The sequence below is a fragment of the Solanum tuberosum genome, unplaced genomic scaffold, assembly GCF_000226075.1.
Source record: "Solanum tuberosum cultivar DM 1-3 516 R44 unplaced genomic scaffold, SolTub_3.0 scf00105, whole genome shotgun sequence".
Lineage (NCBI taxonomy): Eukaryota > Viridiplantae > Streptophyta > Magnoliopsida > Solanales > Solanaceae > Solanum > Solanum tuberosum.
Genome location: NW_006239031.1, coordinates 598,062 through 610,869, shown reverse-complemented (window position 1 = coordinate 610,869; position 12,808 = coordinate 598,062). Strand labels below are relative to the sequence as shown.

General features: G+C 34.6%; 2 protein-coding genes across 2 annotated transcripts; one reads left to right on the top strand and one right to left on the bottom strand.

The window, feature by feature from the left end:
- Positions 1-1,943: 1,943 nt before the first annotated feature.
- On the top strand, positions 1,944-3,675 carry LOC102589778 (uncharacterized). Its single transcript, XM_006349262.2, has 3 exons — positions 1,944-2,182; positions 2,689-3,049; positions 3,137-3,675. The coding sequence occupies exons 2-3, from the start codon at positions 2,732-2,734 to the stop codon at positions 3,278-3,280; spliced, it is 462 nt and encodes a 153-aa protein (XP_006349324.1). The 5' UTR covers positions 1,944-2,182; positions 2,689-2,731; the 3' UTR covers positions 3,281-3,675.
- A 273-nt stretch (positions 3,676-3,948) lies between these two features.
- On the bottom strand, positions 3,949-10,515 carry LOC102589449 (MACPF domain-containing protein At4g24290). The gene is made up of 7 exons (XM_006349261.2): positions 9,705-10,515; positions 9,024-9,262; positions 8,181-8,382; positions 7,469-7,537; positions 7,183-7,369; positions 6,105-6,271; positions 3,949-4,832 (listed from the first exon to the last, which is right to left on the bottom strand). Exons 1-7 carry the CDS (start codon positions 9,963-9,965, stop codon positions 4,152-4,154), a joined length of 1,806 nt encoding a protein of 601 aa, XP_006349323.1. The 5' UTR covers positions 9,966-10,515; the 3' UTR covers positions 3,949-4,151.
- Between the last annotated feature and the right edge of the window lie 2,293 nt (positions 10,516-12,808).

The window sequence follows — 12,808 nt, the reverse complement described above, 5'->3', positions numbered from 1 at the left end:
ACACCCCCCCCCCCCCCCCCCCCCAAAGATGTCTTGTAGTAAAAATTTGTGCTCTTTCCTTGAGATGACCCCAATATAAATAAAGCAGAGGCATTATAATTTCAAAACCAAAATGAAAAAAAACATAATCTAATTTAGGTAGTAAAATCCCCCCTCCTTTTTCTTTTTTTTGTGGGCTGTTTTTTAACACTATGAAAAAGATAACTCGATAAAAAGCAAGAAAAAAATTAAAACAAAATGTTTCCTTCCCCTCACTTTCTATTGTCATCTTTTGAAACCGTACCTACATGATGCGAAATTAGATTAGTCTGACTAATAAATATGAGATATCATAAATTTGAGCCTATTTTGCGAGAAATCAAATTAGTAGAGTCAGTGAGTGTGAGATATAGTACGATTGAGCCTATTTAGTGAGAAATCAAATTAGTCAAGACTAATGAGAATGAGACACGGTACTATTTAAAAAACAAAGAGAAAGAAAAACTTTTACATTTTTTTTTCTTTTCATTTCTGCTTCAAGTAAATTATCATATTTTAGACCATTCTCATAGAGAGGAGCCAGAATTGAAGTGGGGTGCATGGATATAAAGCTTCAACATAAAAGTGGACTTTGTGCAAATAATTCAAGAAATTTAAGCTACTATTAGTGCTTCTGACAAAAAGTTTGTGGGGTTTATAAGACAAAGATTTTGGTAGGTAAAATTGAGGAATAAATCAAGAAAATGGTATACCACCTCAAAGATGTGGTGGAGTGTATGTGGTCGCTTCTCTCTTAACTAGATATTTTGTGTTCGAGCTCGAGATATGGAAAAATCCTTGATAGGTAACCTTTCTCCCTGAATAGGCCCGCGGTATGAAACCACTCCAATTCAGATATCGAACACCGAGTGGAAAAATTAAGAAAAATGGTCTCAATCACTAACTTTTTTTTCTAGCTTTTCTCCTTTTTGTGTTGAGAGATAAAAAAAAACTTTATTTTTCTTTCTTCAATTGAATCATGGCTCTTCTGGTATAGCATTAGCTGTAAGATTGTCACAAATTCCACCTGCTGCAGCTTTTTTTTAATTTTTTTTTTATAAAAAAATAAAATTGTTTGGCAGCTTTTGCTTATCCTGACTATCTAGTGGGAGATCATGTTTTTTTTGTTTGTATGTTTTTGCTAACTTTGAATAATGAAACCTCATATTTGTTTTTTGTCCATCTATTTCTATGTAAACTTCATAAAAAGAGACTCTAATTGACTATACAATATCTTCTTGATTAATAAAATTCATAATTTTATGCCTTTTATATAGATTACAACTTCTTTTTTGGATGTCTTAATTTTTCGAAATTAATAAAGATTTCTATCTATTTCACCTCTCTTAATTTTAATTCTTGGGAAGCTCGAGCTTCTAAGTGAGATAACACTTACTCTCAGCCTCTTTGATTAATAGGCAACTACATGTCTCAATAAAAGGATAATAGTGAAAGAAAATAAAGAAGTCAACCTATCATGATATGTAAAATTATACTAGTGGTATAAAAAAATATTTACGCTCTCAATAAAAAAAAATGATATTAGAATTGAATTTAGCTTAAGAGAAAGCCATGAATTATGGTATCTTGAAAATGAATGCTTTTGCAAGCATCAAAGAGGGGTCACACTCTTTGCTTTAGGCTCTACAGACAAAGAGGGCCAACACTTTTGATTTCTTTAAGTTTGCTTCCCTAAATGTACAAACAAAGGTATAGTACTGATTAAGTTTGGCATCAAGATCATGTACAATAAACAACATAAGGCAAAAGAAAACAAAAAGAGTTCAACTTTTGTGTACTGACGGTGTATTATATTATTAGGTTAACGTTACATATAACACTATATTTAAATATACTGATAATATAAAAGTTTTTCTTTTTTTGTACTTATATCCAAAGAAAAGTCTAGTAACTAAGATTATCTTATAATTTTGTCTTTATATTTCTTTCCAACTAGGTATAAAGCTACCTAGTTTGAGCTGTGATTTTCAATAAAATTGGAGTCATATGTCTGTCTGTTTCTTTCATCACATGAAACTATAGAATATATAAAGTCCTTAATATTGGGGCTTAATCTTTCTCAAGATTAAATTCTCTTTCAAATTTATGTTTATTCATCACATTCTTATTTCCAAGTAGATAACATCACAGAGCAAGATTCAAGGTATTTTTTCCTCTATTTTTGCAGCTCATGATTTTTACCTGCATTTCTTATCTGATATTATTTTAAGTGTGTTACAAAAATGGGAAACTGATATTGCTTGATGATGAAGTGAAATTGTGTGTGTTGAACTGTTGATAAATGTTAAAGGTATTCATAGTTTTTATTAAGCTATACTTGTTTCTTGGAGATCATCATTTGTATAATAATAAATTAATAAAAACAAGAAAACATGATCATGATATATTCAGAAGCAAAATAAACCTGTTGATTTCTCTTCACTTCAAAGCTAAAAACACAACTTTTGCTACCATGAAGTTGTGATAAAATAATGAGAGTTCTAAATTCCAAAGATAGATATATTTGTGCATCACTTGTGAGCTGTGAGCATTCTTTCGAATTTTTTTCTAATGAGTCTTTTAGTCCTATTAGAGAACTTGTTGTCCTTTTGTTTGTTGTTTTGATAAAATATTGGACTGAGATAAGCTTATATGGTTTGACATGTACAGTGAGTATTCATATAGCCGACCCCAACTTGGTTGATATTGATCAATGAAACAAGTGGATACGAATATGAGTGAGCTTGGTTCAGAAAGATCAAATCCATGGAACAATATTCACACAAGTTCAGAACCTAGTCCTTCCCAAACACAAGTAAACAGAGAAGGACAATGGAAGAATTTCGGGACATCAATGGATGCTATTTCTTTTGGCTTTGTTGCTACAGCTATACTCATATCCATGTTTCTCATCATGGCCATATTTGAACATCTCTTCAAGCCTAGCCCCCCTTTCTCTTCGCCTCTAGGTAGTAGTAGACACAGTTCCTTGGGGTTGGGGCCTCTTCAGAAACGCGCAAATTCACAAACAGTAAGTGTAGAGCTTCTTTTTTTTTTGGTTCAAACATCATTCCCTCCACTTGATTTAATCTTAAATGATCATCTCTTGTATGAACAGGTACCAACGCGATATTCATCGGATTATACAGTTGTGATGCCAGGACAACAGTATCCTACCTTCATTGCCAAGCCAACTCCACTGGCTTGTCCAAGGGAAGGGGTTTATTGGCCTTCCCATGAGCATAGTTTTCCCTTCTCTTAATGATCCTAAAAGACTAATTATTGTATTATCATATTTATGAATCCTAATGTGACCATCAAAAAAGTTCACCAATTGCAGAATCTATTACTCTCTCACCATGCTCAAACCTGTAAAATTAGCTGTCCGGCGAAAACTGAAGTTTTGCACATTGGGAAGAAGGAAAATGAGAGGGTGACATTCATTGTTTTTGTGTGATATATTTGTTTTTTTGCTTTGTATATTGACTGAGTTCCCCTCTTTCTGTATTGTCTTTTCCAATATGTGAGATGTGGGGATGGTCTGGGAAGTTCAGTAGGTTAAGTTTTTAGTTTGTTGCTTTGAAGTAAGCTTATTTTACCATGTATTGCTTTACCAGTCTTTTGACTATTGAGCTATGCACTTCTTTCTACTTCCCGCAGTTTTATGTCACTTGATGCTAATTCTAGGAAATATGGCTAATGTTTGTGCATTAATCTGAGATATTGACCCTCACCCAACAAGGTGAAAATTCAAGCAATTACCCGTGGCTTCACTTTTTTCGAGCTAAAAACTTGTGTTCTCATATAACCACTCAAGATTCTTGCTGGAGTTGATCTCAATCAAACATCACAGTGAGCATAGGACATAGGTTCAAAGAGATTTTTGGAGAAGTGAGAATTATATTACAACCAATATTGTCATGATTTACATTAAGCGCAAACAAAATCAGAACAAAGATTAGAGACATCTCAAAGTACAGAACAGTTGCTTCATCCCCTTTTTTGGCACTTTCGCCAAATTTTGTACAACAGGTGTTTCAACATCAAGAAAGCTGAGCAACAAACTACACTGCAACTTCTCCCTGTAGCTTTTGCATTGTTTTGAGTATAAATAAAAGAGAACCTCTTCTAAATTACTCTGATATTTCATCATCGGGTTGTATTACAGTTAGCAAGGAATATTTGACCCTCACAGAGATCCTTCCTTTCTCAACCATAAGCCTTGCACCTGAAACAACCCAATAACCAGGAGGTTCCTGTGGTCCTCGAGTCATCTCAGTAGTATCGACAAATTTCAAGAGCTTAGGGGCTTGCACAGGAACTGGAGGACCACCAGGGTAAATGGCAGAATTTATGTTCACATCATCTGGCCGCGGAGGTGGCTTCTGAACTGAAGTGAAGTGCTGGCTAATGAGAGTTGATATCAGGCCAGATTTGCGAGCCAACCCAGGAGAACCATCCCACTCAGCGTGCTTTACCATAGTAGCTCCCATGACAGTCGAGAAACGGAGCCTCAGAAAGAGGACCTTTTTAAACCCGTAGTCCCCTAATTCCAATTGTGCTCCAGTAACTATGTTAAGATCTTCATCAGATTCAACAGGTGCGGTGCAGACGTGAGAAAAGTTCTTCCATTGAACTTTTTCATAGTATTTGCGATCATATGATTCTCGGTGAAAATTGCCATTTGGATCATCTTCAAGTTGGAAGACTTTAGGAAGAGATGAAAGATGCTGTAAATGGACAGCTAAGCGGTTACTCCTTCTACCTTCAAGGTACAAACGAAGTCCAGTCACCGGCCTCTTGCCAACATCAACCTGCAAGAATAATATGAATCACATGGACGGCTGGAAAGAAGGTACTAAGCAGACTAGTCAACAATATTTTCCCCTCCTTTTACTTCCTTCCCTGATCCCGAGCATTTGGTGCAAGACCAAAAGAAGCTAGTGGGAGCTTCCATCTCATTTTGCACAGTGAACTCAATTATAAGCTGAAATGGAAGTAAATGGAAACAGTCTTCCTAAAGATCGAAAACAGTTAGCTATGCACTCCGAGCTGCTCCTCACCCATAATAATTCACAAGGGCACACATTGTAATTAAAAATGAAGAAGCAAAGATGTTATTGTCTCACATCCTTAGCTAAAAACATTATTTTAGAGATCATGTGCACAAGTATTTGGAGAAATACAGCCAAATCCTTACAAAATCCAAAGACGGCATAGTATGAAGTCAACCTAAGTAACATACCCACAAATAGCATGTCTTTTGTTTTATATTCCATGAATTGTTGCAAACTAATTGGAGATAATGATGAGAGATTTTTTGTTATTAGGAAAGAAGAGGGAGAAAAAAATTCATTTGGAAGATTGGAAAAGTAAAAAAAACCCCAGTTCATTTGAAGATAGAATTTGGATTGTCCTCATTTAACATGGTGCTGCCAGGAGCATAATTAGATTTGTCTGAGGGGAGAAAATTTTATGGAAAAAGATAATAGCTATTAAGTTAGGAATTTCATAATAGATGGCTATCGGGTGAGGTGACAAGCTCTCATGGGGAGAATTTACTAAAAAAGAGCAAGAGATGGAAGGAAAAGTAAATAGGATACACTTCAGGGAGGATGTAACTGATCCTTTCAGAATGATAACTTATTAAAAAAATGTATTATTTAAGAAGGATGACAAGGGACCACATGGGATAGAAGCTTCAGAAAAGACATCTACGGTTGAAAATCAACAAGGTTGAGGAGTATCTGACGAATACTATGATAGCTAGTAAGGTGAGACTGGAAGACAAGATGATATAGTAAGGGTCGAAAACGGAACCCTTGACTATGGGATCATATTACATGGAGTTAGCTGAGATGGGAAAAAAGGCGGCGTGGAATAATATATGGAACACCAGCCCCAAAGAAAAAAATAGATTTTCCCTTGGGGTGGTGTTATATGCAATGTTAATGACTTCAGGAAGATGACGGGATTGCTTTGAGTTGGTGCCGCTACATAAGGAGCACAAGGAGAAAATAAACCACCTTTTGCTCCATTGCAGGTTTTCTATAGAAAATTGAGGTGTTAAAATTAAGGGAGCTCACCGGAGTGGTGTTCACATAAAGCCTGGGACCCAGTAAACTGAACTGCAAAGACGGAAAACTTAAATGCCTTCTCTGTGGACCAAGCGGAAGATCACCGAATACTGGTGCCCATTGCCTTGGCAGCTGAAATTCCAAAAACTGGTGAAGCTCTTCAATTGGTGGTTTATCTGCATAAATAGACAACACTTCCATATAAAGGTGAAGATTTAAGGACAGAATTTCCAGGTAATTACATAATAAAATATCACATGCAATTAATACATTATCAAAAAAATCTTGATAAAGGATATCTGTTTGGACAACATTTGAGTTGAAATTGGGGGGAGGGGAAAGAATATTTAAAGTTGAAGTCAAAAGAAAAATGTTTGTGGAAGTTGAAGTTGTGGACATGAACTTCACTTGGAAAATAAATTTACGAGAGTCGAAGATTTGTGGCTAAAAGTGAAAGCTAGTATTTTCATTTGAAATACACACCTTCAAATGAGCACAACAGTAATTATGCCCAAACAGGCCAGCCTAACCCCCTCTTTCGAAAAAGTTTTTGCAAGATTTAAAAAATATTCCAAGATCAGACAACACATTAATATTTTGAGAAAATGCAGACATATTTAAATCAGCCATCTTCTTTTAGACCCATAATTAGCAGGGCTCAGTAGGCACTTCTACATCTTATTTTGATAAAATCATTAACATTTTGAGAAAATGCAAACGTAAAGGTGCAAAATACAGGAACTTAACAGGACACCTCCTCCACCTTATATTTTGCCCAGAACTATTAATTGTAAAAGGTTCAAAATTAACATGAACTCAACAGGCCCTCCTCCGTCCTATTGTTTGCCCATAATATATGTTGCTCGGACTCTTCAAAATTGACAACGGGTGCATGTTGGATGCTCCAAAACTAGTGTATTTTTGGAGGATCCGACACAGGTGCAGCAACATTTTTGGAGAGCCTGAGCACCATAACTATTAAATGGAAATGTTACATTTAGCAATGTGCATTGTACATGGAAGCTTAAAACTTATATCACATACAAGATAGAAGCAAGAAAATAACAAATGACATGCTCTAACTTACAGCGTAAGTACAGATTTATAGCATGACTTAAAAATCCACTTCCTGAGATGCCATTCAACAGTGAAGTTACAGGAATGAAGGACATTGAGATCACATCAGGCTCCTGATCAACACTTTGTAACCACTGATTATGCATCAGGCCTCTGCTATCACTTCCACCTCTCCTCTTGCAAATACAAACAGTATCCTGCAATTTCAGTAGCCAATGGGCAAGTTGACAAACTTGTTTCAGAACTCTAAAGTGCACAAAACTTAACAGACCTAATGAAAATCCTATACCACCTACCTCCTTATGTGCATATGAACCTGATATATTGGGATCGGCGAACCTCAGTCGGTGCTCCCTGATTTCAAACTGAGGCAACATTATCAAATCAGAGACAGAGACAATAGATTCATAATAATTGTGACGTAATAAATAATATATGTCATGAATTTTTTCTCTAGTAATCTAATGGTTATGACAAAAGACGTGATATAGAACTTGACAGTAAGGATTTCAACTAATACCCAATTGTAAGACAAATGACCTACAGAGTAAATCCATCTGCAGATATTGATCGACATTGTCTATGCGGCCATAGAAGATCTTATAAGCCTTTCTGATTCAGCCAATATTGCAGAGATTTTAAAATAACAATTCAAGGAGAGAGAAAGGACTTTGCAAAACAACCAGGAATAAGGAAGGTTGGCAATTATGACCATTCAAGCAATAGCGATGACTGATGAGACATAAAGACCCTAAATTGTTTGGGTCAGAATCCCTTCTGAGTCATAAAGGGATAAGAGAAACAGAAAAACATAAGCTTCAGATTATCTTGTTTCTGAATCCAAAAGGGTTGGTACATCCATCAATTTGGCCTTCACCATCCCTTTTTTAAAATCGAAAAGTGTAATTAGTGCACAGGCTCCAAAAGCTTCATATAAGAACATAATTCATGTGTTTGTGAGTGTTTGTCATGATTATGGAAATTGGAGGGTCAGATGATATCCTTTACCTTCTCATTCTGATTTGCCTGCTGCGATTCTATTCCGCCTTGTCCATTTGCACCTGAAAACCTCTTATCTGCCATTGTCTTCAAACGTTTTTGCACGTCAGCAGGCAGAAGCGATGAGGAGTGCTGTTGTTTCATATATATTACATCTTTTCCCCCCATCTTTATACCAACAATGACATGAGTACCAAATTTTTCAATAAACCTGGAGAATGAACATAACTTCAGAACTAGTATGACAAAGTCCTAATAGACTAGAACTTTCCAGTAAACAATGTGTTGCTTGTAATTGACCAGTTTATAAGTAAAATGAAGGTGGATACCAGATAGTGTCCTAACAAGCAGTTGCTTCAAAGCCCAGAACTCAAGTTTGTAACTTGGAGAGCTCTAAGATTCTGATCAACTAAAATGCCTCGCGTAAATAAAAAGGAATACACAAAAAACTCAAAAGACATTGACGTACAGTTATTATTTGAGGTGTCAAGCAGTTGCATCAAAGCCCTCTTACTCAAATTTGTAACTTGGAGAGCTCTATGATTCTGATCAACTAGAATGCCTCAAGTAAATAAAAAAGAACTTCGCGAAAAACTCAAAGGACGTTGACATACAGTTACTACTTGAGGTGTCATTAACTGTTTACTTTCCCTTCCTTTCTCTCATATAAAAAGGGAACAAAATGGTCAAAAAGTTGATTAGACAGTAAGGGAAGTAAAAGCGAGAGCCACATAGAGTATGGATCTAAAGTTGTTTTTAAAATTGGACCTCCTTCAGACAGTGGAGACTATCTTGGAATAGGAAGGAAACAGTTGCCAATGTTTAAGAGTTTAAATATGCAACAAATATTACCTTGCTAATGCTGCAGGATCCCATGTTGATGGAACTTCCTTTTTAACATAATCACACAGCACCATTTGAGATTTTTCTAGAGCAACAGAGTACAACGTGATGAACACACCATCAAAAGCGAGGGATTTAGTGTATGCAGCATCCTTCTGCCAAGAACCAGAAAACTCAAACATAGTATTGAAGAGCCCTGAAGGAATTTTACCATTCACGGATACTTCCTGATTGAACTGCTCTGACATCTGCAGGTAAAAAAGGAACTCTTAGATTGACACAAACACAAGATGGGAAAATTTGCAGAGAATAGCTACTCTGACCAACTTAATAATCAACAGCAGAGGAGATATTACAAGTACATGCACAAAAGTGAATTATATTCACATATATGTTTTCCTCAAACTCTTCATAGTGACTAAGGAACAAAAACCCAATAACATGGAGATAGCATCATTCTTCCTACTGTAAGAAATTTTACATTAATATATTCCTAAATTCTTAATATAGAAAACAGTTGGCATCATAAAATACAGATAAAAGAACACATCAACGCGCAACGGTAACCAGAAAAGATTCTAACCTCTTCATATTAAAGCAAATAACATAAGCAAAATGATATCACTATAGCAGCTTAAAGGTGTAGCAACATAAGACCCAATGACCAAAGAGAAGTATAAACAAAGATACCTGCTGGAAAGAAAGAACATCAGAGCGAAACCGTGTGTGTTCTCCTTTATCACATTTGATAGATTTTGACACATTAGGTATTGAAATTCCACCAGGAAGCACAACCTCCCGACCCTCATTTTCATCAATTTCAATTAAACGACTATTAGATGGATGACCTTTACAATACTTGAGCCTCAAATCCAAGGATATATCATATCCACATCCTATAGACTGAATCGCAACCTTAGCTGCTTCAGCAGCAGGTAACTTCAACGCCATTCGTCACAACATCCTTCTTCTATAGAAAAACGACTTCAAGTTACAGAAATGTTCAACATTACCATACACGCAACCTATAAATGAACCATGTAAAAGAGTCCCTCCGTGTTCCTAGACTAGTCAAAATACAGCTGTAACTAACAGAAGAATAATCAAAGTTTCGGAAGTATCAATCTAGAAATTTGAAAAATTATATCCAGGATACTCGATTTCTCGTTTTGCACCAAATCAACTACACAGTAAAACCCTAGAATCACGCAAGTACTCGAAAAACCTCCGTCATGAATCGGCGAGCATTTCAGTCTAGTACGGACTCGAAACCCTAGCTGAAGTGTGTATCGAAATGGGGAGTTGGAGATCCGAAGATTTGGTATTTGACTTTGAAGTGAAGTGAAGCTCAGATCTAGAGAAGAGCTTCGAAGACGACGGCGATGAATGTCAGAAGACGATTTTGAGGTTAATGCGCTTGATATGGAAACTCTGTATTTTAATGTTTTTAACTCTTTTTAGGATTTTTGCTTTTTGTATGAGAATGGAGATTTTAACAGTGACAGGAGTTGAGTGACGACGTCAACCGAGTTGACTAGTATTTTGCGGTCTAAATACAGCCAATCAGCGAAAGAAACGTGTCTGGACTATAATCTTCCCAACAAAAGAGGGAAATTTAGCATATACGACAAAATGTTTGTACTACAAATGATAGTGAGTGTTCGTGGTTCGGTTTAAATCGGTTATTGGTTAAAATTAAAATTAAATCAACTTAGTTGATTTTTAAAATTTTTAAAATCAAACGAAAAAAAATAACCGTCAATTTGGTTCGGTTTGATTCAATTTTTCCGGTTTTTTTCGATTTAAAAGTAATAATTTTTTTGAGAATATACGTATCTCGATAGACACAAACACATAATACATGAACAATCTACATGAAAGCTAATGTCGGTTCAATTAAGCAATACTAGAGTTAATTACACGAACAAGGTGATTCAATTAAGAGAAAGTGTGACTATCTTATGTGAGGTAGAGTAGGTAAATATTAAAATAATGAATTTTGATGGACTTGGACTTACGAATGTAATAGTTGGGCTAAAATTTAAGTGTTGAATGAAAAAATGATAAAGTTAAATTTCTTAAGTTAATTAAAATTTAACAAAATTATTTATATTTTTTAGTAATTTATCGACTCGATTTGGTTATTTTTGTAGTTTTTTTTTAGAAAAATCAAATAATATCAGTTTTCAAAATTTAAAACCAAACAAAACCAAATATCAACTTTTTTAATCAGTTTGGTTCGGATTGCAGTTCGGTTTGATTTTTTAACCATAACCATGAACAACCCTATTGACCATAACTTCATAATTATTGCAGACACTTAAAATTGTCGTAAATGATACACCCTTTAACTCGTTCAAGTTTAACTTGACACTAACAACTATTGAAGTGTAGTATTGAGGTGAGGAGTGTGCTAGCTAAATGAATTCTACTTTCAATACTACTTTTTTTCCTTTCTCTCTTTGCTATTATTCAGTCTGAACTGCTCACAGAATAATTGACACTTAGTCACTCACATCTCTATCATTTAAGTGATTTTGCTAAAATTTAGTAATACATTCCTAAACTTATGATTACTACATTGAAGAAGTGGAAGTTAACTTGTTAAATGAATTCTTTAAAAGAATCAATGTTGGAGTGAGAAACCAAGATACGGAAAAGGTCGTGAAAAAATATCTTTGTGAAATAACTCTGATGAGAAGGAAAAAGAAGGCATTGAGAGACATTCCCATTGAAAGAAGAAAGAAGAGAATTTAATGATATCACTCATATGAATTATTGTAGTTATTTTAATATTGAAAATTAATATTTAATAATAGTAATAAATTAAATAAAATAATAAATTAATTTTTATTTTTTAAAATTAAGCAAATAAATTAGATAATTAATTTTAGGCAGAATGACCTGAAAGGCCCTGTACTTGACTTTGTTTGTCAGTTGGACCCTTCTACACACCACTTTGCCAGCTAAATCCTTAAACACATTAAAATACAATATTTTAAACCCTTTTCGGATGGCTCAAGGGTGCATGTATTACAATTGATTCCACGTCGATTCCACATCATTTAAAAATTTCACATAGAAAATTAAATGTCAAAAGTCTAAAACCTCCTATTTCTTTTCATTTTCTCTTTGTTCAAATACACCCGTATACTTTTTTCACCTCAATTTCTTCTCTTCACTCCCATGGTATTGTCCATTGTTGAAAGTCTTAGTGCGATTTTTAATTTCTCTTTTTATTAACCTTGTCTTAACCTAGAACAAAATCTGTTTTGTTTACTATTTTTTGGTATGTGATTTTCGTGTATCTCGAATTTCATGATTATGAAATTAGAAAAAAATAATTTTTTATGGGATTTTTTATGCAATCTGAGAAATCTAAAAAAGAATCTAGGTATCTGATGAAAATGGAGCTAGATTAATTTTTTTCTCTTTTGGGTGTCAGAGAAAATGAAAAAAGATCATTTTTTTTGCTTGATGTGTGTTTGGTGAAATTGCACTAAGAGTATTTTTTCTCTTTTTGATGTTTGATGAAATTGGAGAAAGCTTGTTGAATTAAAGGGAAATTATTGAAGAGAAAATTTTATACAAGTGATGGAGAATATATATATACAACAACACAATTATACAAGCAGCAAAAACTAAAGAAAAAAATCGACTGATAATGTAGGATTTATAGGAGTAAGAAGAAGAAGAAGAATGACAAAAACAAAAACAAAAGGAAAATTTTTGAAAGAAAATTTGAGTGAAAGGCCAGAGAGAACTAAAATTTTAATTAATAATGGTGTTGAACT

Excerpts from the sequence above, each read along its gene's own strand:
- LOC102589778 (XM_006349262.2), top strand. The coding sequence starts at position 2,732 with ATGAAACAAGTGGATACGAATATGAGTGAGCTTGGTTCAGAAAGATCA. Across the intron at positions 3,050-3,136 it reads AACGCGCAAATTCACAAACA|GTACCAACGCGATATTCATC; the intron begins GTAAGTGTAGAG and ends TTGTATGAACAG.
- LOC102589449 (XM_006349261.2), bottom strand. The coding sequence starts at position 9,965 with ATGGCGTTGAAGTTACCTGCTGCTGAAGCAGCTAAGGTTGCGATTCAG. Across the intron at positions 6,272-7,182 it reads TATAAATCTGTACTTACGCT|ATAAACCACCAATTGAAGAG; the intron begins GTAAGTTAGAGC and ends CTATTTATGCAG. Across the intron at positions 4,833-6,104 it reads TTTATGTGAACACCACTCCG|GTTGATGTTGGCAAGAGGCC; the intron begins GTGAGCTCCCTT and ends TTATTCTTGCAG.